The sequence below is a fragment of the Punica granatum genome, chromosome 2 (genome assembly GCF_007655135.1).
Source record: "Punica granatum isolate Tunisia-2019 chromosome 2, ASM765513v2, whole genome shotgun sequence".
Lineage (NCBI taxonomy): Eukaryota > Viridiplantae > Streptophyta > Magnoliopsida > Myrtales > Lythraceae > Punica > Punica granatum.
The window spans coordinates 31,905,767-31,925,803 of record NC_045128.1 but is presented as its reverse complement, the minus strand read 5'-3'; the positions used below and the strand labels follow the sequence as shown (position 1 = coordinate 31,925,803).

The 20,037-nt window shown below is 39.3% G+C and overlaps 4 protein-coding genes and 2 non-coding genes across 6 annotated transcripts; 3 read left to right on the top strand and 3 right to left on the bottom strand.

Annotated features, from left to right (window-relative positions):
* Positions 1 to 1,773: 1,773 nt before the first annotated feature.
* On the bottom strand, positions 1,774 to 2,181 carry LOC116194369 (dolichyl-diphosphooligosaccharide--protein glycosyltransferase subunit 4A-like). The gene has a single exon (XM_031523176.1). It carries the CDS (start codon positions 2,179 to 2,181, stop codon positions 2,068 to 2,070), a length of 114 nt encoding a protein of 37 aa, XP_031379036.1. The 3' UTR covers positions 1,774 to 2,067.
* A 1,380-nt stretch (positions 2,182 to 3,561) lies between these two features.
* Positions 3,562 to 3,634, bottom strand: TRNAR-CCG. The gene has a single exon. It is a non-coding gene; the product is annotated as a tRNA-Arg (tRNA).
* A 611-nt stretch (positions 3,635 to 4,245) lies between these two features.
* Positions 4,246 to 4,317, bottom strand: TRNAH-GUG. The gene has a single exon. It is a non-coding gene; the product is annotated as a tRNA-His (tRNA).
* Positions 4,318 to 5,135: 818 nt separating this feature from the next.
* On the top strand, positions 5,136 to 6,873 carry LOC116197895. Its single transcript, XM_031528161.1, has 3 exons — positions 5,136 to 5,408; positions 5,498 to 5,543; positions 6,616 to 6,873. The coding sequence occupies exons 1-3, from the start codon at positions 5,288 to 5,290 to the stop codon at positions 6,617 to 6,619; spliced, it is 171 nt and encodes a 56-aa protein (XP_031384021.1). The 5' UTR covers positions 5,136 to 5,287; the 3' UTR covers positions 6,620 to 6,873.
* A 145-nt stretch (positions 6,874 to 7,018) lies between these two features.
* On the top strand, positions 7,019 to 8,998 carry LOC116197894 (protein PHYTOCHROME KINASE SUBSTRATE 3-like). Its single transcript, XM_031528160.1, has one exon. The coding sequence runs from the start codon at positions 7,517 to 7,519 to the stop codon at positions 8,816 to 8,818; it is 1,302 nt and encodes a 433-aa protein (XP_031384020.1). The 5' UTR covers positions 7,019 to 7,516; the 3' UTR covers positions 8,819 to 8,998.
* A 9,916-nt stretch (positions 8,999 to 18,914) lies between these two features.
* LOC116193873 lies at positions 18,915 to 19,918 on the top strand. The gene is made up of 2 exons (XM_031522617.1): positions 18,915 to 19,229; positions 19,316 to 19,918. The coding sequence occupies exons 1-2, from the start codon at positions 18,915 to 18,917 to the stop codon at positions 19,916 to 19,918; spliced, it is 918 nt and encodes a 305-aa protein (XP_031378477.1).
* Positions 19,919 to 20,037: the final 119 nt, after the last annotated feature.

The window sequence follows — 20,037 nt, the reverse complement described above, 5'->3', positions numbered from 1 at the left end:
ATTATCATGTAGTTAATTCTACAATTATAAAATAATCGATAATTTTAAAGACTATGTATAACAAATTATACAAACTTCTGCCACAAATAACATATGTAGTTAATTCTACAATTATAAAATAATCGATAATTTTAAAGATTATGTATAACAAATTATACAAACTTCTGCCAGGAATAACACATGATTGAAACAGCCAGCAGAGGTTTATATCTTATCGGTAATGGTAAGTCACTATGGTTTTACGGTGAATTAAATGAAAGATTAATAGCAGAGTACAATACAAAAGTGGCTCTCTCTTGTGGCCTTCAAATACAGAGTCGTGAAGATTCGAGAAGGAAGAATGGAAGAGCGGCTCATGGAGGGTGTCTTGAAAAATAAGAATGAACTTATTGGTCTCAGACCACCAAAAAACTTCATTGGTCTTATGCGAACACAATGACGATCAAGGCGAACTACCATCAAAATCGTGTGCGTTTATTTTCGCAATAAAATTTAACTTAACTCAACTCAACTACTTTTTTTATTTTTTAAATATTTTTAACCATTCGATTCAATTTTTAATATTAAATTCTCTAAACTATTCATTACTTTTTCACAATTCAACAACACAATCATTACTTAATCATTATTTTCTCTCAATTATTTATTACTTTTTCACATTTTTTCTCATAATTTAACAATACAATCATTACAAACCAATTAAAACCAAAACTCAATTCAACTCAACTTTCAATCCAAACACACTGGTGTGTTTGTTTTATAAACAATGTTCAACTCAACTCAACTCCACTTATCTTCAATTCAACATCACAATCATTACTTTTTTATTTTTTAAATATTTTTAACCATTCAATTCAATTTTTAATATTAAATTCTCTCAACTATTCATTACTTTTTCATAATTCAACAACACAATCATTAGTTAATCATTATTTTTTCTCAATTATTTATTACTTTTTCACACTTTTTCTCATAATTCAACAATACAATCATTACAAACCAATTAAAACCAAAAGTAAACTCAACTAAACTCTCAATCTAAACGCACTCTTATAGGTGCAATCAATAAAAAGTGATTTCATCGTACAATTAAGTACATTACTAAAAGTTCAAAAAAAAATCACAATATGCGTAATATATTATCATAGATCTAAGAGAAACTCCTACAAATATATATGTAATGTGAAAATAGATTTTACAAAAAAAATTAACTAAAAAGATATAAATGTAAAACTCCACACTGTGCGTGAGCAAGAGAACTAGTTTAAAGATATAAGATATGATCTTAAGTAACTACATAAAATTTGGACAATTAACAAAAACTCTAGCATAAAACTTCTGCTGTAATACCACAAAGCTCACTTATATGCGTGACGTGATTCACGTTCCTCACGTCGTGAGGTGAATCATAATAAGGACAATCAAACACTTTTCTACCCATGCTTTAAGCTTCACCGGTTAAGCAATTATCTTGCAAGCAAATTTATGACTATTTAGCCATGTAATCTCACATGATTCACATCTTCCCTTTCAGCACCACACCAGTACTCCTAAACCATACACCAATGTCCATGGGTCGAAAAACTGCACTCCCCGAACAAACAAAGCTTCAAAGGCAACTCATAAGAACTTCTGCATTTTCATGACTTGCTAATTTATTGTTGCCAACGTCTACATCATGTAGAAACACTATAGAGTTGTTCCATTAATTTCATTAGATCTTGTCACCAATTCAGAAAAGTCATTATCCAGAAAAAAGGATCACAACTATCATCAATAACATGGGCAAATCTCTAATACCAATTGTTGAACAACAAAATCTAGCCATCTTTCACGATATTAACTCCATGATTCATAATCTGTCGAACATTAGCACAAGCAAAACATGAAAGTTGCAGAAACCAAAAAACGTTAATTGAAAAAAAAAAAAGAGTCAGCAAAATTCCAGATGTGGTAGAAAGGAGAGAAAAAAAAAATCAGATGATTATGCTAAGAAAACTAGTTAAACTTGTCTTTCTATAGATAGGCATGTCTCAGTATGAAAGAAGGGAGGTACAGCATCAGTTCTCAGTTTCCTTCGTACTTTGGATCAGCGGTCACATAATGGTATGCAATCACGAGCAGAAATATGAACATGCCAAGAAAATTGGCAACGAGCCCGAGGCCTTCATCATCAATCATCTGCAAAACCATGCACATCACCAACTAATTAGCCATGAAATCCCAAAATATGAACTTATTGAATACTAGATTGGAGGAAATGGAAATGAAGTCATATGCGCTGCAAGTACAAAAGGCCAACTCTTTGAACAATTTTTTTTATTTTTTTTATGAATGGTTCATGACATATTTAACAACATAAGAACAATAGGATACAGCATGCTGAAACACTTCAATCATAATAAAAAAGATGAAAAAGTAAAACCAGAAGATATGAAGGTAACCATTTCTGTCTCTGACATTGATTTCTGAATACAAAGCTGGTTTTTTTTCCCCCTCATTCTGCTTATATCTTCTAACTTCTATTAAGAAAATGATGGAGCCAGAATTTTGTATAAAGATTGGAATGAGAGTATGCTGCCCCATCTTAGAAACCATGCCAAATGTACCTTCCATACAAATCATGAAGCTTGATGTCACTGAGATAACAATTACACACTCGTTCACTGTTTGCTCACAATGCAGGATTTTGACTTCTGAATGTATCGCCTAGGTTACAGCCAGGAAAAGTTTCTATTGATCAACGCAGATAGCAATCATTCTCTGAGGCAAAGCATGAATGATTTTGCACAGCTCGTCTTCCTTTATTCTCCATTGGATTGTTTTTAGATGTTTGTTTATCACTAATATTCAACAGTATAAAACTCCCACTCATGAAACCAAAAATCAGAAGCTATCACCGGAAGAATCTGACTCCGAAATATAGGATCAGGCCTCTATGTTCTCTTAGCAACATTTTCAACACTGAAGGTCTGACATTGGTACAATTTCACACCCCGAATAGCATTCCTCATAGCAAAAGCACAGCACCTACGACACAGTCTAAAAATTTCACAGAGACTACCACAACCCACACAGAAAGTTACGGCACTTCATTACTTGGAGGGCAAAAAATATGAGGTTTCCCGTATCAGCTAATAACCAAAACACGTGGAATGCTCAGTAAGAAAGCCCGAGCATTCATTAAATTAAAAGAAACATTCATTTGACCCTCCAAAAAATTGGCACCAAACTGCATAGTTGCAGTCACATAGTACTCCCCATTAATTCCATGGATGGTTCATGGTTTTATGGTCGGGGTGAAAGAACCAAAATTTATGGGTGCACCTCGGCGGGTTATGACCTTCAGCATATACATGGTACTGTAATTTGGATATGGCGGGCAAATTTATTTTATAGACGTAACATTGAGTATTTAAATTGCTCAGCTGACACTTGTTTTCAGTAAACCATCGAAACGAAAATGCTAACTAGACCAAGCAAAAAAAAAAAATGCTAACTAGAAAAACGAAAACTGGGGGGAGAGAATTAGGAGCTAAAAAAAAAAAAACTAAGTAAGTGCGATCGCAGTGGGATTCGAACCCACGACCTTTAGATCCGGAGTCTAACGCGATATCCACTCCGCTATGCGATCGTCCGCGGCCTAACTGTTCGACACTTCTCTACAAAGCCGACAGCTCGGAATTGACCGGAGCAGGTGAAAGTGAAACCTCTGCATTTCCTAATTACCAGAGCTCTAACCTCACATCCACTCTCTCCGAACACAGAAATCCAAACGAAATTAAGCAAAATCAGGAACGACATCCTGAGACGAGATGGTCGATTAAGAGAGAGGAGTGTTACCTTTGTCCGGTTGTCCGGCTCGACAGAGAGAGAGGAGGAGGGGGAGGGGACCGGATCTCGCGCTCACCGATCGACGGAGACAAAATGGAGGTTTAGTTCCTTTGTTCTGCGGCTCCGTGATCGGACCGCTGACCTTCGTTCTGACAATCTCCAACACAACACAGCAGTCGTCGGTGGATGGAGAGAGGAGGAGGAGTTAACGAGGGGGACGGAGACGCTCTTGGGCTTCCAGCTTTTGGACCACCAGTTGGATCTTAAATTTGGGCTTCGAGAAAATGTTTCACAGAGCCCTAAGCCCAAGTTTCTTCGGCCTTGAGGATTAGAAGGTAAATGGGCCCACGTGACCCCACATTAGAATTTAGAAAAAGATAAAAATGAAAATAAAAGGAGCAAAAAGAAATGTGTGGCTGCTGGGATTCGAGCCCAGGTCTCCACGGCCACAACGTGGAATTCTTACCACTAAACTACAGCCACTTTGTTGTTATCTTTCTAAAGCTCAATTGATATTCATACGGTTCTAGCTGCTGTGGGAGCCGATTAGCCAAAGTTAAGATATCCATGGAGCTTCGACATTGGTCCATCTTCAATTTTGCAATGTCCTCCCTCGCAACATTCGTTTTTGGTATGCGGTTCGGTGGGATCCCTTGCCTATAACTTGCGTACACCTTGATTATGCCGCCACTGCATTCACGAGCAAATTGAAGGTAAGTCATTCATATTTTGTCTCATACTTTATTAAAATAAATCGAAATTAAGGTGAAAAGAGAAAGACTATAAAGAATTTTCTAAAATTCTCATACAAATTTCTCCTCTTCTCTGCTCCCTTTTCCTTCCATTTCCTACCATTCAAACAAAAGGTGAAGGCAAAGATTGTCCCAAGTCATTCTCGTATGAATAGACCATGATCATTAACCTTCCCCATGGAACTGGTACTGATAGCAAAGTCGTTCGAGCAATTACCTTGACTTATCTAAAATGTTACTATCGTCATCCAACCTCGTTGTAGGTGCTAAACCAGTTCTTACTCATCATGAATCCTGCCTTGTTTATTGATCAATAGACTCGAAATCCCATTCATGCTGCTGGAAGGTTCGTGCGAATTGGAATGCTCTCAGTTGGGCTGAGATTATTAGAAAGATCATCGGACCTTGAGGCTCCAAGTCCAATTTTCTCATGGAATATTACAAAGAGATGTGGATTTTTTTTTTGGTTAAATTTAATTTTCCTTTCAACGGTTATTGGGCCTCTCTAACAAAAGGTCCAAATAAGAGAGGTGGGTCAGGCCCAAACCCGACGGCGCGTGAACGCCACTCACACCCTACTCCCTCTTCCCAAACAAAGACTCACAGCCAAGCCAACCCTCTTCCCGTCCTTCGATCTGTGGCTGCGACCGCGAGAGAAATCAATCGGAGAAGAAAGAAGAAGGAAGAAGCAGACGAGAAGAATGAGGAAGTTCGATCCGTGGCCGGTGTTCTTCAAGCGAGAGTGGAGCCGCACCTGGCCGTTCCTCGTCGGATTCGCCGTGACTGGCACCCTCATCACCAAGCTCTCCCTCAGCCTCACCGGTATAAATTCTCTCGGTTTCTTTCTCATTGAATCTCACGCTCGTGCGATTCGATCCTGAATTTTGACCTTGGAACCCAACTGATTACAGAGGAGGACGCGAAGAACTCTCCCTTCGTGCAGAGGCACAAGAAGCAGTAAGCCCCTCACTTTGGCTTCTCGAGCTCTGATTTTTGATATCATGATTTTGTTATCCGCCTCGTGCGTCTGAGGTCTTGTGTCAGAGATTGATCGATTGATTGAGCCCTCGTTTTGCGAATTTCCTTCGCACAAGTGATGAGATATTGCTGAATTCAATCAGAGTGTCGGCATTGAATCTTCTTTGTTGCTTTTGGATTTGGCGGAAAGTCTTAGGGGAGTGGCAAATGTGTGCTTCGCATAGGCTTGATGCAAGTTTAGGCAGTGCTGCTGATACCATCTCTATGATAGTTCTGCAATTTTCTGTGCAGAAGCAAAAGCTTTCTTTCGTTACCATCCGCCTCACATTCCCGGAATTCTAGTCGAGTAGGCATGAATGAGATGCTTTCCGTAGGATTAAGAGGCATAGGCTTTGAATGGGCGACGAAGTTGTAGTATCTGATTACTAGAAATGGAAAAGCATAAGAAAAGAAAATGCAAGTAGTCCAGCAGGAATTTGGACGAGGATTGGAGGGTGAGGAGATATATAATTTTATACGAACTCTTGCGCTCCTTAGCATTTCCCGTAGAGAAGGGATTTCTGTCCAAATTATTACTGAAGGCTGCAGAGTGCAAAACTACGAGTTTGTATCTTTCAACCATAATCCTTGTCACTAAATGAGGATATCTCTTATGGTGTGTTTGGAACTATTAAATTGACGTGTGCGAATTAAAATGTCATCGAGTTGCATTCTCTTTCCATCGAGGGTTAATTTGTTATATGGACTGATTCAACAGAAGCCAGTTATATTTCTTCCCCTTCGAAATCCTGATTTTAGACGCCTTCAGTGGCTGCCCGGTATGCCTCTTCAATGCTCAGCATGAAAGGACTGACTTTGTCAATGTGAATTGGAATTCTTGAAGCATGCTGACAGTGATTGCTCTATGATTATTAGCCTTCAATTTCTCGATATAAACTGTTAACTAATTGTCGTCCATTTTCACCTCAAGCATTAGGGGATGTTTCTTTGTTGACTATTTCTATTACGGACGGTCAGTTGAACTTATTGAAATTTATTCTTGTCTCTGCAGCTAAATGTCAGGAGCTTCTCAATAGCTACATCAGCACCTCTCGAAGAGGAAGGGATTCAATAAACTGTTTTTCTTTCATGTTCTTTTGTTCGATGGCATTTGATCATTCGGATCACGCCATTAATGGTACTTGAAGTCTGGGAACCACTCTTATTTGAACTCCTTACGGAAGTGAAAGTTTCCTTTTGCTGTGGAATTCTCACTGTTTGTGGATGAAATCGAGTTAAATACAGCTCTGTGCCTCTCATGCCTTTTCAATTCATACGGTATTTTGATGTCGAGTGCTTAGGGAGTTAGCCTTTTTTTTGTGATGGAGCATCTGTGCGGTTGTGTCAGAACATAGTCTTGCACATTCTCTGTCTTCACCGCCTTGGCTCCTCAGGTTTTTGTGCAGGAGATCTGCAAAATTCGCGTTCTGATGGTAAATGCGGTATCAACGAGTTTCTGCTGAACTCGTTGCAACATGCATTATTGGAAATAAATTCTTCTCAGAACAATCTAATGCCGATAGAGTAAATAGTGCTCAAAGACCTTGTGTGGCATCGGCGCATTCGTATAAGTTAGACCAACTAATTGGACTTTGTAAAAGCCACAAATTGGCTGATAACCCCATTAAGCAAAATGAAGAAAATGCATGTGATTTAGGATATTTACAATCGGATGTCGGATTGAGACTTGTGTCACATCTCTTTTAATTTCTTCAGCGACCATTAAACTTATCTCCCTATAAAGAATGAAATCCTCCGTTCCATCCCTTCTGCGGAGAATGGTCTCCAGTTTATTCAAATTTCTCCTCTTCCCTTCGAGATTTCCTGTATAGTTTGATCACCTACTGAATTCAGGTCTTATTCTTCTTCTTCGTTCTCCGATAACTCACAAGTTCATTCCAAAGTCTAATACAATGGAGAGTGAGAACACGATCACCGATTTGAGAACTGCATCATTTTCGGTTTATCTCAACACTGCTCAAGACGCCCTCGTGAAGAAGCTTACTGATCAGGTTCAGCTTCCATCTTCCACCATCATACCAACTGAGGAGTCTCCGGTCGTCCCTGTTCGCCCAGGGAAGGTTGTGCCTAAAGACGCTGAGATTGGGGTCTTTGGTGCTGAGAAGTACTTCAACATGAAGATAGATGATGATGAACCTATCAGCACTACCCCGAGACTCGTTGTCGATGATTATGCGAGAAAGCTTGGGCACAAGAAGGAAAAGTGCGTTGAACCTTACTATGCCAACTCGAAGAGGAGGTTGGGAACCCCGAGTATTAGCTCGGAGTCGAGTTGGGGTAGCCAAACGGCTTTCCTGAGGAACTTGCAGAGGAACCTGTCCTATAGCAGGCACAGCAACAAAGCGAGCGATCAGGGGGGATTCTTCGCAGGATTCAGGTGCAACAAGTCCTGCGCTGATCGGAAATCGATATATGTCTCCAAAAGAGTTTCCCGCCAAGAAGTAGCGACGCAGATCAACGGTACTGTCCCGTTAGGGAGTTCTGGAAGAAAGCTCACCTCACAGTCACTTCCGCATTCAAATCCACGGACCGCGTTACAATCACGGGATGAGTTCAGCTCCCCAAGCTTTGAGAAATTGAGAGGCGAGTCGAAGAGAATGGAGCCCTTTGCGTTTCCGTTGCTTATTAATGCCCCAAAGGCAGTGGAGGAGCCAAGAATATCCCTAGAGGTGTTCGGCTCGCATGCTAAAAAGAGAGCGGACAATGTCGTGGCGATGAACTTGGAAAGGAAGCTGTCGATGCTTACTTGGGATGCCATTCCCAAGGCCAAGATCCATAAGAGTCCCACAAAAATGGAAGAAGATATGGGGAGTGAGGCAAGCTCCGAACTATTTGAGATCGAGAACATCTCCGGCACCACGACCATTCCTCCCTCAACGTGCTACGAGCCAAGCGAAGCAAGCATTGAATGGAGCGTCGTGACTGCCAGTGCAGCAGATTTTTCCGTACTCTCAGAGTATGATGAGAAGGAAGTCTTGGCAGACATAAGAGGTGCAAATAAAATTCCTACTCTCAGTAGCAGGCCGAATTTTACGAGAAATTCAAATGAGAAGGAAGTCCCCAAGAGCCGCCCGAGTGGGCTGTTGGGGTGTAAGAGTCACAAGGCGCTTCAAGTTGCTGAGACCGTGCACAAAACCAGCGAGAAGCCGAGGACCCCTCGGCCCCATCTAAGGTTGGAAGCCGCTATACCTTGATAGATTACATGGTGAAAAGGGTCTTGTTTTCGCAGTTACAAAAGGCCTCCACACCAGGAGGACATTAGGAACAGGACTACTGTTTCTCGGTTTCTTTTCTGCATTTTTTCCGGTTTTGTGATCGTGTTAATTTATGATTATCGATGTGGTTACAATGATAATTATTAAGTTTGCTGCTAATCTTTGATTGTTCTATATGAGCATCAGCGCTTAATTTATGTCATTGCTTAGAACAAGACATGAACATCCCTCTTAGGTTTAACATGAAAAAGCAGATAGACGCTGGCCCCTTAAAAGATTTGTCAACAGAGAAACAATGAAACTTACAAAAACATCAAAAACTCGGATTCCCAAAGACGAAAAACGAAAGTATGGATGGATTGCCCTTCGTTTGAATTGCGGAAAAGTTCATGCTTTCCCGGAAAAATCCCCCACATTTCCACCTATTTTCATATGTTTGAGAAGAAAATCTTAATTTCAGAATGTTTTCTTTGGTCATCGATGGGAAACATCGCGAGTCCCGCATATCAACTCTTATAAATAAATCAAATGTAATATCATTATATTCTTTCCTAGTAATCCATTGCCCTTATCAAACACAACAATGTCATGTTTCTTCCTATATTCCTAAGAAAATGATTTCATAGTTACAATTTTCCTTACAATCTTAACATATATTCCCCGGTTATCTAATAATATTTGAAGCAAACGGCCCTAGAGGATGCATCTCATCATTTCATGTGAGTAATTACTTTACTAAAAGTCGAAGGCGGTGTTTGTTTACTCCAATTAAGTGTTTAAATTAATTTTTAGGCACTTAATTGAATTCAGCTTCTTTGATAAACCAAGATTAAATTGACTTAACTTACTAAGTTAAGTAAAAAACTTCTCAGTCATCAAGTAACTCAAAATTTACTCTCTTTTTTTGGCTTAATCGCTTAGTAAGCCAGCTAATTTTTGAAATTTGCAGCAGCATCCCTCAAACTTTTTCAAAGTTTGCAAATCAATCTCAATTTTCTTTGAAGCAATTGAGCTAGAGAGAGACCAGGTGAAAAGGGCATGGTGGAGGATCTGATCTTGGCCACCATCGCCCATGATGAGTCATTGGCGACTTCACCATGAGCAATGGTGGCCGGGATCGAGCCCTTCACCGCCGAGAATCTCTCTCTCTCTCTTCAATCGAAGAGAAAGATAGAAGAGATTCCAAGTTGTGGGGGTTTTGATCCCAACCATCGGCACCCCAAATGAGGTCGCCAACGGCTCAGGAGTCGTCGGTGGTGGCGGCCGGGATCGGTGCCCTCACCGCCCCTCTCCTCTCTAATGAATCATGTTCATCTCTATTCTCTCCTTTTTTTGTAATCGTATTTACTGAAATTAAAATAATAATATTATAGAAGGAGCAACAGTTTAAAAGAGAAAAGTTTTGTTCCAGAAGGTAAAAAAAAAAAATCGAGGTTTTATGTATCTAAAACTTTTTCTCTTCACCAAACAAAATCAACTTATTTTCTTAAGCACTTACTAGAGTAAGTGCTTAAAATTTCAACACTTAAAGTCTAAACAAACACAACCTAAATAAAGTTCCATCAAAATACATGTAATTTGATAAATGAGATATAGTGCAGTCATACATGCCATCGCCTCGTAAGCTAGAGGTTTTAAGTTTGATTCTTGTGATGAACTACCCAAACCTTTTTATTAGATTTTCATTTTTCTTATACTAAACCCATAAACTTCCTTATCAATTAGAAAAAAAAATACATTCAATTTAATTATGTAAAAAAGGAAACTCCATAAATTCGATACAATTTGCTCCAACTAATTTCTTAAAATACATGTAGAGTAACTCAACTCGAAATACATGTGATTTATTTAATATTGAGTTACTTTACTATCACTTTAAATAATCCACTGATAAATAGTTCACTTTGCACGTCCGTACAATACAATCACTCTAAAATAATTACACCTTAAACCTCCCCCGAGAACTTACATCTAGATGAAGGATTGAACTGCATTGCTTCGTAAAGTTGAACATAGTGAGATCCCTTAAGTGGCTGATCTCAATCAACTGTTTAGCGAAACAGTTTGTTAAAACACAACAAAAGACTATCCCTTTTTTGTCGTCGAAGAAATCTTGACAGTGAAGTCCAATATAGGTGCTACTATGCATTCGCTGATATTATCTCGTAGATCGATTCGACGTATTTCAGTTCAGGATCTTTTATCATACCGCACCTAAATGGTATAAAATTATAGAAAACAAATTGTTTGTGATTTAAGGAAGGGTAGGTGGGAACTTATAAATTGATTGTGGTACCAATAGAAAAGGTGCATGAACTGTCAATTAGGAATGTCTTGTACGATGACAGAGTCGAAAGCCATAAGACGTTTGTGCTTTTATTATATATATTCATGAAACATTTTAAGGGCTATGATATAAGTAGATTGCCGATTGTTCATGACCTTTAAGGGCAAGACTGGAAAAGTCGTTACATCTTGTTGAACTTCCAAAACCCTAATTTGACCTATTTTGATATTCGAAAACCACTTGTATCTTATTTATTGGTTCATCATCAACAAAAATAGGGTTAATAACCGAAAAAACACGATTTTTTCACATTTTAACAATTTTAACACTAATTTTTTTCTTAATCTCAAAATGTATAAACTTTCGATTTGATAACAATTCTAGCATCAAATTTTCAATTAATCTGGACGGAATCGAGATAACAAAGGGCGCCGATGACCCTAATTGAGGGGAAGGGTGCCAACGACCCCAATCGAGGGGAGGAGGGTGTGGTGGTCGGAATCGAGGTCCCCACCCCCCGGAATCAGGAGAACCCTCAAATTAGGGACTTTCCCGATTTCGGTCAGTGAAACCACGACCCCGGCTATCACTCCCCGATTGGGATCGTCGGCACTCTCCCCCCTATTAAGGTTGTCGGCACTTTTTGTGGCCTTGATTCAGTCCAAATAAACGAAAAATTTGACGCCGTGCTAGAATTGTTATCAAATCGAAAGTTTATGCATTTTTAGGTTAAGAAAAAAACTCGTACTAGGATTGTTAAAATGTAAAAAAGTTTGTACTTTTTTTTTGTTATTAAACCACAAAAATATTATTGATTATGAGAAAGAAAACGTAGTGCAGCAGCAAATACCATCATCCGAGAACTAAGAAATTTCATATTAGATTCTCACGCATTGAAACTATCCTTCCCCTTTATCTTAGATTTCTATATCATTATACTTAACTCATGCGTTTATTTTGTAATGGGAAATACTATTGCTTCTATCCATATTTTATAGCAAAATCGTGCATGTATATCAAGTCAATATTAGCCACTAAGAAGAGTGCATATCTCTACTGGAGAACATCAACTGATAGTAGGAGATTTATTCGTTTCTTAGTTTTAGTTATTTTGTCGAGTCTATAAATAGACGAGTCATCTTCTATATTTTCTTGAGTTAATCAAAATAATAACTTTCATAGTTATATCCTATGGCAATCTTGTATCTGTGATATACCTCTATCTTTCTCCTCTTCTTATATTCAATTTTCTCCGATATCAAAGGTTCACCTACATGAGAATATTATATCGATGCATATGCATCTGAAAGCTTAATCTAGACAGGGTTTCACAGCACAGCACACATATATATATGTCTCGTCCGCGAATGCTTGGACGGCAAAGATTTTCCCTAATTGAAGGATAGCTGATTCAATTATTGCACGATAATCAATTTGTTTTTAACAAATGAAAGGGAATCAAGTGATTTTTGTTTGGTCCATGTTTTAATGCCCGTAAAGAGTGATGTGACAATGGATGGATGCTAATCCACAAGAAGGTAAAGCAAAGGAATAAATGGATGCAAATTATAAGATAAGAGAAGTTGTGCCATCACTTTCTGTATTAAAAACTTCGGGGCTAAAAGGATATATATATATATACACACAGACACACACATAGGGAAGCATATATATATATACCAATGGAGAAGAATTTCCACTGGCATACATTACATATATACATATGGTTGGTCTCTGCGAGATTGGGCAGTAAATGAATGGGAATTTATTGTGACACAAATTCTCTCCAGGTATGATGTTGGGATTAAAATCAGGCCACTAGAAGAGAGGTCATGGCTGGGGTTTGCAATTGGAATGTCTTCTTGAAGGGACCAATGCAGTGTTTACGGTCGACATCACGTATTAAATTTTGCAGAAGGAAGCTAACCAGTTTCTCATGGACCACACGAACATGAGCTGAGAACCATTTGTTGTGGGAGTTACATATTGATCAAGAGCTTGCGTTCTGGACGTCCAGAACTCAGTAGTTTGATTTCGATAATAGACCGTCCTGGTTGCATGTAGATTGGCCTTATCTCTTGCCAATCGAACTGATGATGATCAGTCACATATATACATCGTCCGAAGGCAGAAGGCGCTTCTGCTCGTATCTGATGAGTCCGAACTTTGCATGGAGAATATTACACTGTCGAGGCAAACAAAGAGCTTTGGTCGGCCTTCATTAGTTATGAACTCCCCAACCATTAATTTCAACAGTTCTGCTGAAACATTTAATATAGTTGGTATTTGAGTTGAATTGAATTTTGGTTTTAATTGGTTTGTAATGATTGTGTTAGGAATTATGAGAAAAAGTGTGAAAGAGTAATGAATAGTTGAGATAGAGTAATGATTGTGTTGTTAAATTGTGAACAAAGTGATGAATAGTTCATATAATTTAATATTAAAAATTGAATTGAATTGTTAAAACAAATAAAAAAATAAAAGTAATAATTGTGTTGTTGAATTGGAAATAAGTGAAGTTGATTTGAGTTAAAAAAAATTTTAAATCCAAACACACTTTAACGTGCCGATTTTTTTAGTTTTGATCTTTCTGGGGGGGTTTTTGGCCACTCGATAAGAACTAAAAATACTCCAATCAATAAACATGACCTCAGAGACATATCTTGAACATCACCTTGTTCGGTTGATGTTTAATGAGAAATGAGATGGACTCCGTGCAATGACGGATCTAGGAATTTAGTTCAAGGGGTGAAATTTAAAGAGACTTTGTATCGTAATCCAATTGCGGCAATATTAGATGATTTCACGGAAAAAAATGATAAAATTGACAAAATCATATAGAAAATTTGCAATTTTTCCATAGTACAAGGGGGCCGATTGTCCCTGCACAGATCCATCATGTTGAGGATGTTAATCTCACATGAAAAAAAAAAGGAATAATCATGGATTTATATGAGAATTGAGTGTCACCACTTATGAACTTGAGATTTTAAATGAAAATGGACATGAACCCGCATAAGTCCATTGGAAATTCAATATGGTATTAGAGTTCAGGTTACGCGTATGTGCATCCACGTGCACATGCACACCAATACCACACCAAGCCTAGTAATCAGTATATCCAAGAGCAGCCAAAAAAGAGTCTCGTGTTAGTCTCCCTCACTCAAACACAGAAAACGAGCCCGGCTCGAGATCAGTTGTTGAGGGCGGGTATTTAAAGGCATATAACAACATGTAAGCAGAAATATATCATATGTTACACGTGAGGGTGGATGAATTTTTAAGTGGAAATAAGCCCGAGCCCGTATGAGCCTAGTAAAAATTTAATACGTCCCAGACTCTAGTTCGGGTGATGAGATTTGAAGGAGAAGGGATTCTGGTTGAAGAGGGTCATTCATCTAATTAATACCTCATTTCAAATTGACAATATCTTCTTTTGATAGTAAAAAGGACTTAAATTATTTCATCATATTTAATTCGAGCAAGCAATTTCTTCATTTGGGTGGAGACTGACACGCTCTGATCCTCTCAATTCAAACAAGTCTCCTGATGGCATGGGTTGGCTTCTCAATCCTATTTTCCTACCAGAAATAAAAAAGTTGCCACAGAAATTAGCCATGGTCATTAAACTGAGGATGCTTGTAATTCTACCAGAAAAAAAGAGTAGTTTGCGAGTCGTCTCAAAGTGAGGGCAAACTTTTCCATTTCCCTCTAAAACGAGGACACCATGAAAATGAAGAAAAATGAACATTTAATGAAACCCTACAATGCCATGAACAAGAAGAACATGAAAAAATAAAAAATAAAAGAGACTGTTATGCGGAGGAATAAAAGATATCAGCCGACACAGAAATCCATTACTGGTAAAATCCTTTAGTAGGTTGATTCGACTCTAATTTAAATTAGTGAGGAGCCGGTCAGTTTTCGGATACTTGACGGTGTACACCAAAATTTTTTTAAAAAAAAAATGCTGGGCCTTCACTGAACCTTTATTTTTGGTATTGGACCGTGGGTTCGTACCTTTTATCTGATTGGGCTTTCCTCTCTCCAGCTTTATCTCTCTGTCGTTCCCTGGGCTTCGGCCCAATATCATTGGGGCCCATCAAAGTCCCCCGTGAGTAAGAGTATGAGACTCCCATGCATAAACCATGAAGCACGTCTCTATAATACGTTTGGTTATTTATGGTTCCGCCATCCCATGTTCGAGTGGAGTAGCATTCCCTCCAGAGAGGCGAGAGTAGTCTCGGGAGACGTAGTATTTCACGATCTCACCTTGTTGTTTCGGGATGATACTGATTCTTGGATTCATTATTTTCAATTCTAATTTAGATCCATAATTTTTTTTTTGTCATGGCGAAGTATGAATTTCTCATTACAACTTCAAATACATTATGAATTTTAATTTATGGCTGTAAACGTAACATTTGTGGTCGTGCTTCTTCGTGTAGAAAAGTCACTCATTGTTGCTCATTTTCGGCTGTAACTCGGGAAAGAGGAATGAGGCATGGATAAAAAAGATCAAAATCTCGTATATGATGCGTTGTCTCTCTTGGAGGTCATAGACAAATATAATCCGAACTAGCTATGACAACAATGATGGATGCAAATTCCAATCGAGTCCATTAGGGATGGAAGTTTAATCAATAAAATCGCTTAACTTATGGAAAAAGAAAATGAATGTATTTCAAACATCGTGATTCAAGAAACCTATTTATCTTACTCAACCTCTATGTTTAAACTATCCTTGACATGTAATGAAGTCATTTTGGACATTTGACACTGATACGGTGTACATATACAGCTCCTCGACATCTCAAAATAATTAAGGGCATATTCGTTATTTTAACATGCCAAGTAGAAAGTTCATAATCATATTCTAATTCAAATATTCCGTCGTAATCGTCCAATCAGCCCTAATCCCAAGATTCCATCCCGAAACTGTCCCTCCGATATTTCCACTTAAATCTAAGTTCATGACAGCTAATACAGCCCCTCAATGCCAAAATGGTCCCCATATAAATAATATTGGTTCTCAAGCTTTCGATTGCTCAATTTGACCCTTTATCTTTTTCATCAGATTCAATCAAACCCCCAATCTTTGTAACTCTAAAATTTGATATGATTTAGCTATACTCCTATCACAAGAGTCTTATGTCACAATAAATCCAACGCCCACTTGGTTATTAAGTAGCTTCTGCGCAACATTTTCCTTGATGACATGTTACTTGGTTTGTGCTTAGGATTGAGGGAGGAGCGAGTGAAGTAGTCACCTCTCCCAATATGAGGTTCAAATATTTATATTGTATTCTTCAAATTTGGATGAAATTCCTTGTGTTTACTTTACTTCTTTAATTTAGAAAATGTTAGTTTTTGATTAACATCACCTAATGATATCCAAATTTACGAGGTAATTCAAGTGGTGATTCCAAAATTTTGAACTCAAACCAGTAACCTCCCATCTATAATGTTAGTAAGTGAGAAATTACCTAAATGATGCATGGATTAGGGGTGTAAACGAGTGGGCATGGGCGGGTTTTCCTGAATTTTTCGGTCCCCGTTTAGTTCGGACCGATTTTTCTAGATAAAAAAACACACGAAGCCCATTTGATTTTATAAAAAACCGATCACCCATAACTTTGATTTTTTTTTCAGGTGGTTTTTCGGGGACCGAAAAAATAATGAGAGTATGTGTTGCTGTTCTTATTGTTTTCATTTTTTTTTCCTCACTCTATGTGATAACTTTTTTTTATTACCAAAAAAGAATATAACAAAAATATATGTTTTTCCCTCAAAACATATACTATAATAGCAGAGATGAATGAATGAATGGCAATGCAAATCATCACGATGATGATGAAGAAGTGGGAGTAGGGGAGATAAGTTCTCTTATATAAGAAACTACCAAAGATCATTATCATTGATGATACATTACTTGTGCACATTTAGAATTATAAAATGTAAGTTGAAACATTATATGTGTACATATTATTCTTATTCTATTCTTCTAATATATATACTATTCGGGTAGGTTCGGGTATCGCTGAGTTTTACTGGTCGGTCTCCGCTTTTTTCGGGCAAGTTTTCTCCGGCAATGAAAACCGCCCATAAGGTGTATTCAGTTTTTTGAGTATGGGTATTTCGGTCCGGGTTGGTTCGGGTTTTCGGTTTTTCGATTTTCCGAACTTTTACTTACACCCCTAGCACGGATAATACTAAGATTCCTTAGAATTAGTGATATCACGGCACAATCTACTTTCCAGTTGGGGTCCAGTTTGCATTTCAAGTGCAAGTTTGATGTCAAATTGATGCGATCCCGAATTGCCAACCCGTCGGAGGGACCCGATTGATCATATCTTCTTCTTGAGTAAAGAGCGAAAGGAGCAATTTAAGGTGGCGTTTGAAATGTAAGTGATATTTTAACTCGACTGTGATTGTGATTTTGACCAAAATTTGGTCAAACTGGCTGGGCCCACATTCAAACGTCCGTTGAATAATTCTGAAACCCATCCCCTTCGCCCACATTCGGCCCCCACCCCAACCTTTTCCCCCACCCCCTCCTTATTCTTCCCGAGCGCTGCAAATCTCGTCGCCTCGGCCCCCCATTGTTCTTCCTTCTTCGTCAACGACAGCTGCTCCTCACGATTCCACCGTCAATCGAGAAAGCCCACCCGTCAGCTGGAGAGTGAAGCCGACCCCTCCCTCCCCTCGACTCCTGCATCTCCTCCCCTGTCGCCTCGGCCCCCCGAACATCTTGATTTCTTCTTCGTCAACGACTTCTGATCCTGATGATTACACCGACAATCGAGAAAGCCCACCCGTCAGCTGGAGAGTGAAGCCGGCCCTTTCTTCCCCTCGACTCCTACATCTCCTCCCCTGTCAGAGCGAGCACAACAACCTCAACGACAGCTTCGAGCCCCTACCTATCGATCCTCTTCTTAAGAGGCCATTGCGCTCCGAAATACCGCACAGCAACACAACAAGGTAATTTCTCCGACTCTCTGGTCTTTGTTAGAATTTGGAATTGCGATTGGGCTGGAAACGTTACCTGAATTAGGGTTCCGAAAGTATTTACTGTGCCGAAAACTGTATTACATGCCTGCAATGTTTAGTTATGCGTTGCATTCGGCTGTCAATTGAGGGGGGTCCATTACGTGTTAGCTACCTCTAGAATAGGCAAACATTCTTGGCACGCATTTAGAACGGTGGGCAGGCTTCCCTTGTGTTATTAGTCAGAGCAGGTTGCTTGATAACATGTCTTGTATTTTCATTAGCCGGTAGCAGTGGAGAAAGCCCACACGTTGGTTTTATGTTCTGTTGTCGTTGGGTTTTATTGTGAATGATGCTTCATTGTCTGTGAGCTTAATTGGTTGCAGCAGTATTACCTTGCATAATCAGCGAGTAACACTGCTTGAGTAGTGATGCTAATACTTTCAGATGTCGAGAAGTTGCAAGCTTTGGATTTGCTGAACATGTTATGTGGATGAACTGCGGAAATTTGGCCTTATTCAGAGGCATAGCTATTTTTGTATTTGCTACTTGTTGTGCTTACAGATAACATATTATAGAAGTTGTTCCCTCGCATTAATTAGTCGTGCTGTTAGCTGATCCTGTTGCGAACATCAGTCCTTGACTGCGAGCTGCTTCTATGAATGATTTTTGGTTCCTCATCCGTACGATTGTTTTTTATCGTGCCTTGCTTGTATGACTGATTCTTGGTGCATCGCCTCTATGTGGATATGTGCCTTGTTAACCTTGATCGTTGTATGTGCTTGATAAGTTCTCTCTGAGATGGCTCCCAAGGGTGAAGGGATAGTTGAGTGGACTGACGAGCTCGAGTGTGCTTTCATCGACATCATGGTTGATAAGTTCCAAAGGACGCACACATCTGCTTGGAAATGGAAGGACTGGGAACGGATAAATACAGAACTGGAACATAAATTTCCTGGTGTGACTCTTGGCGCGGACAAGTTGAAGACAAAATCACGGCGGCTGAAGACTCAGTACAGTCAGTTCACAGAGCTCATTCAGCACACTGGAGTAGGTTGGGATGAGCAGACCAATACTGTCAAGGCGAGTCCTGATATTTGGGACAAGTTCATCAAGGTACAATAACGATAAATCTTCACATTTACTCACATTTCACGCAGAGTTGTCATTATTAAGTACATTTGCTCGCGACTAACATGCAGAGGCACAACAACTTCAAGAATTTCCAGTCAAAAGGCTGCAAGCATTATGAAGCCCTGCATCTATTGTACAGATCTGCTACAGCAACAAGTGGTCTACGAATTTCTTCCACTGAGCCACCTAAGAGCCCTCGATCTTATGCACGGATGGAAGAGCAGTTTCTAGCAGGACGCAACAGCCGTGGGAAAGAACCTATTGATCTTCAAGAGGGATCCGGCGACAGTGATGATGCGGCTCGTGAGCTTGATGACCCTGTCGTTACAGGGTCCAAGCGACGCGTCAGGAAGAGAGGTTCGAACACGAACTCGCAGATGCAGGAGCTGATCGACTTGTACCGGGAAAGTATGACCAAAAAGGACAAAGCCAAATTATCTACTTCTCCGGAGTCAAAGAAGAGCAAGTCCGTGACCAACCCCGAGAAACCAGAGAAGCACAGCATCGAGGAAGCCGTTGATGTGTTCAACGAAATGTGGGGAACAATTTCAATGAATGAGTATTTTGCTGGTCTCAGTCGTATTACTGAGGATGAGCGTTGGCGTCGTGCGTTTGTGCGCATGTTCGATGAAGCTCGGCGTGAATGGTTACGACGCCTTGTTGCAAGTTGAAGGGCCGAACGCTCCCCCTTCTAACATTGCGTTTGTTATATACTTGTCTGTTTTTCTTTTATGACTGCATTCTCGAAACATTTTGTATTTGCTATGTTTTAACCTGCTTGACTATTTGC

Bases quoted from the DNA above. Each gene is read 5' to 3' on its own strand.
- LOC116193873 (XM_031522617.1), top strand. From the start codon at position 18,915: ATGGCTCCCAAGGGTGAAGGGATAGTTGAGTGGACTGACGAGCTCGAG. The intron at 19,230-19,315 runs GTACAATAACGA...ACTAACATGCAG, and splicing joins TTTGGGACAAGTTCATCAAG to AGGCACAACAACTTCAAGAA.
- LOC116197894 (XM_031528160.1), top strand. From the start codon at position 7,517: ATGGAGAGTGAGAACACGATCACCGATTTGAGAACTGCATCATTTTCG.
- LOC116194369 (XM_031523176.1), bottom strand. From the start codon at position 2,181: ATGATTGATGATGAAGGCCTCGGGCTCGTTGCCAATTTTCTTGGCATG.
- LOC116197895 (XM_031528161.1), top strand. From the start codon at position 5,288: ATGAGGAAGTTCGATCCGTGGCCGGTGTTCTTCAAGCGAGAGTGGAGC. The intron at 5,409-5,497 runs GTATAAATTCTC...AACTGATTACAG, and splicing joins GCTCTCCCTCAGCCTCACCG to AGGAGGACGCGAAGAACTCT.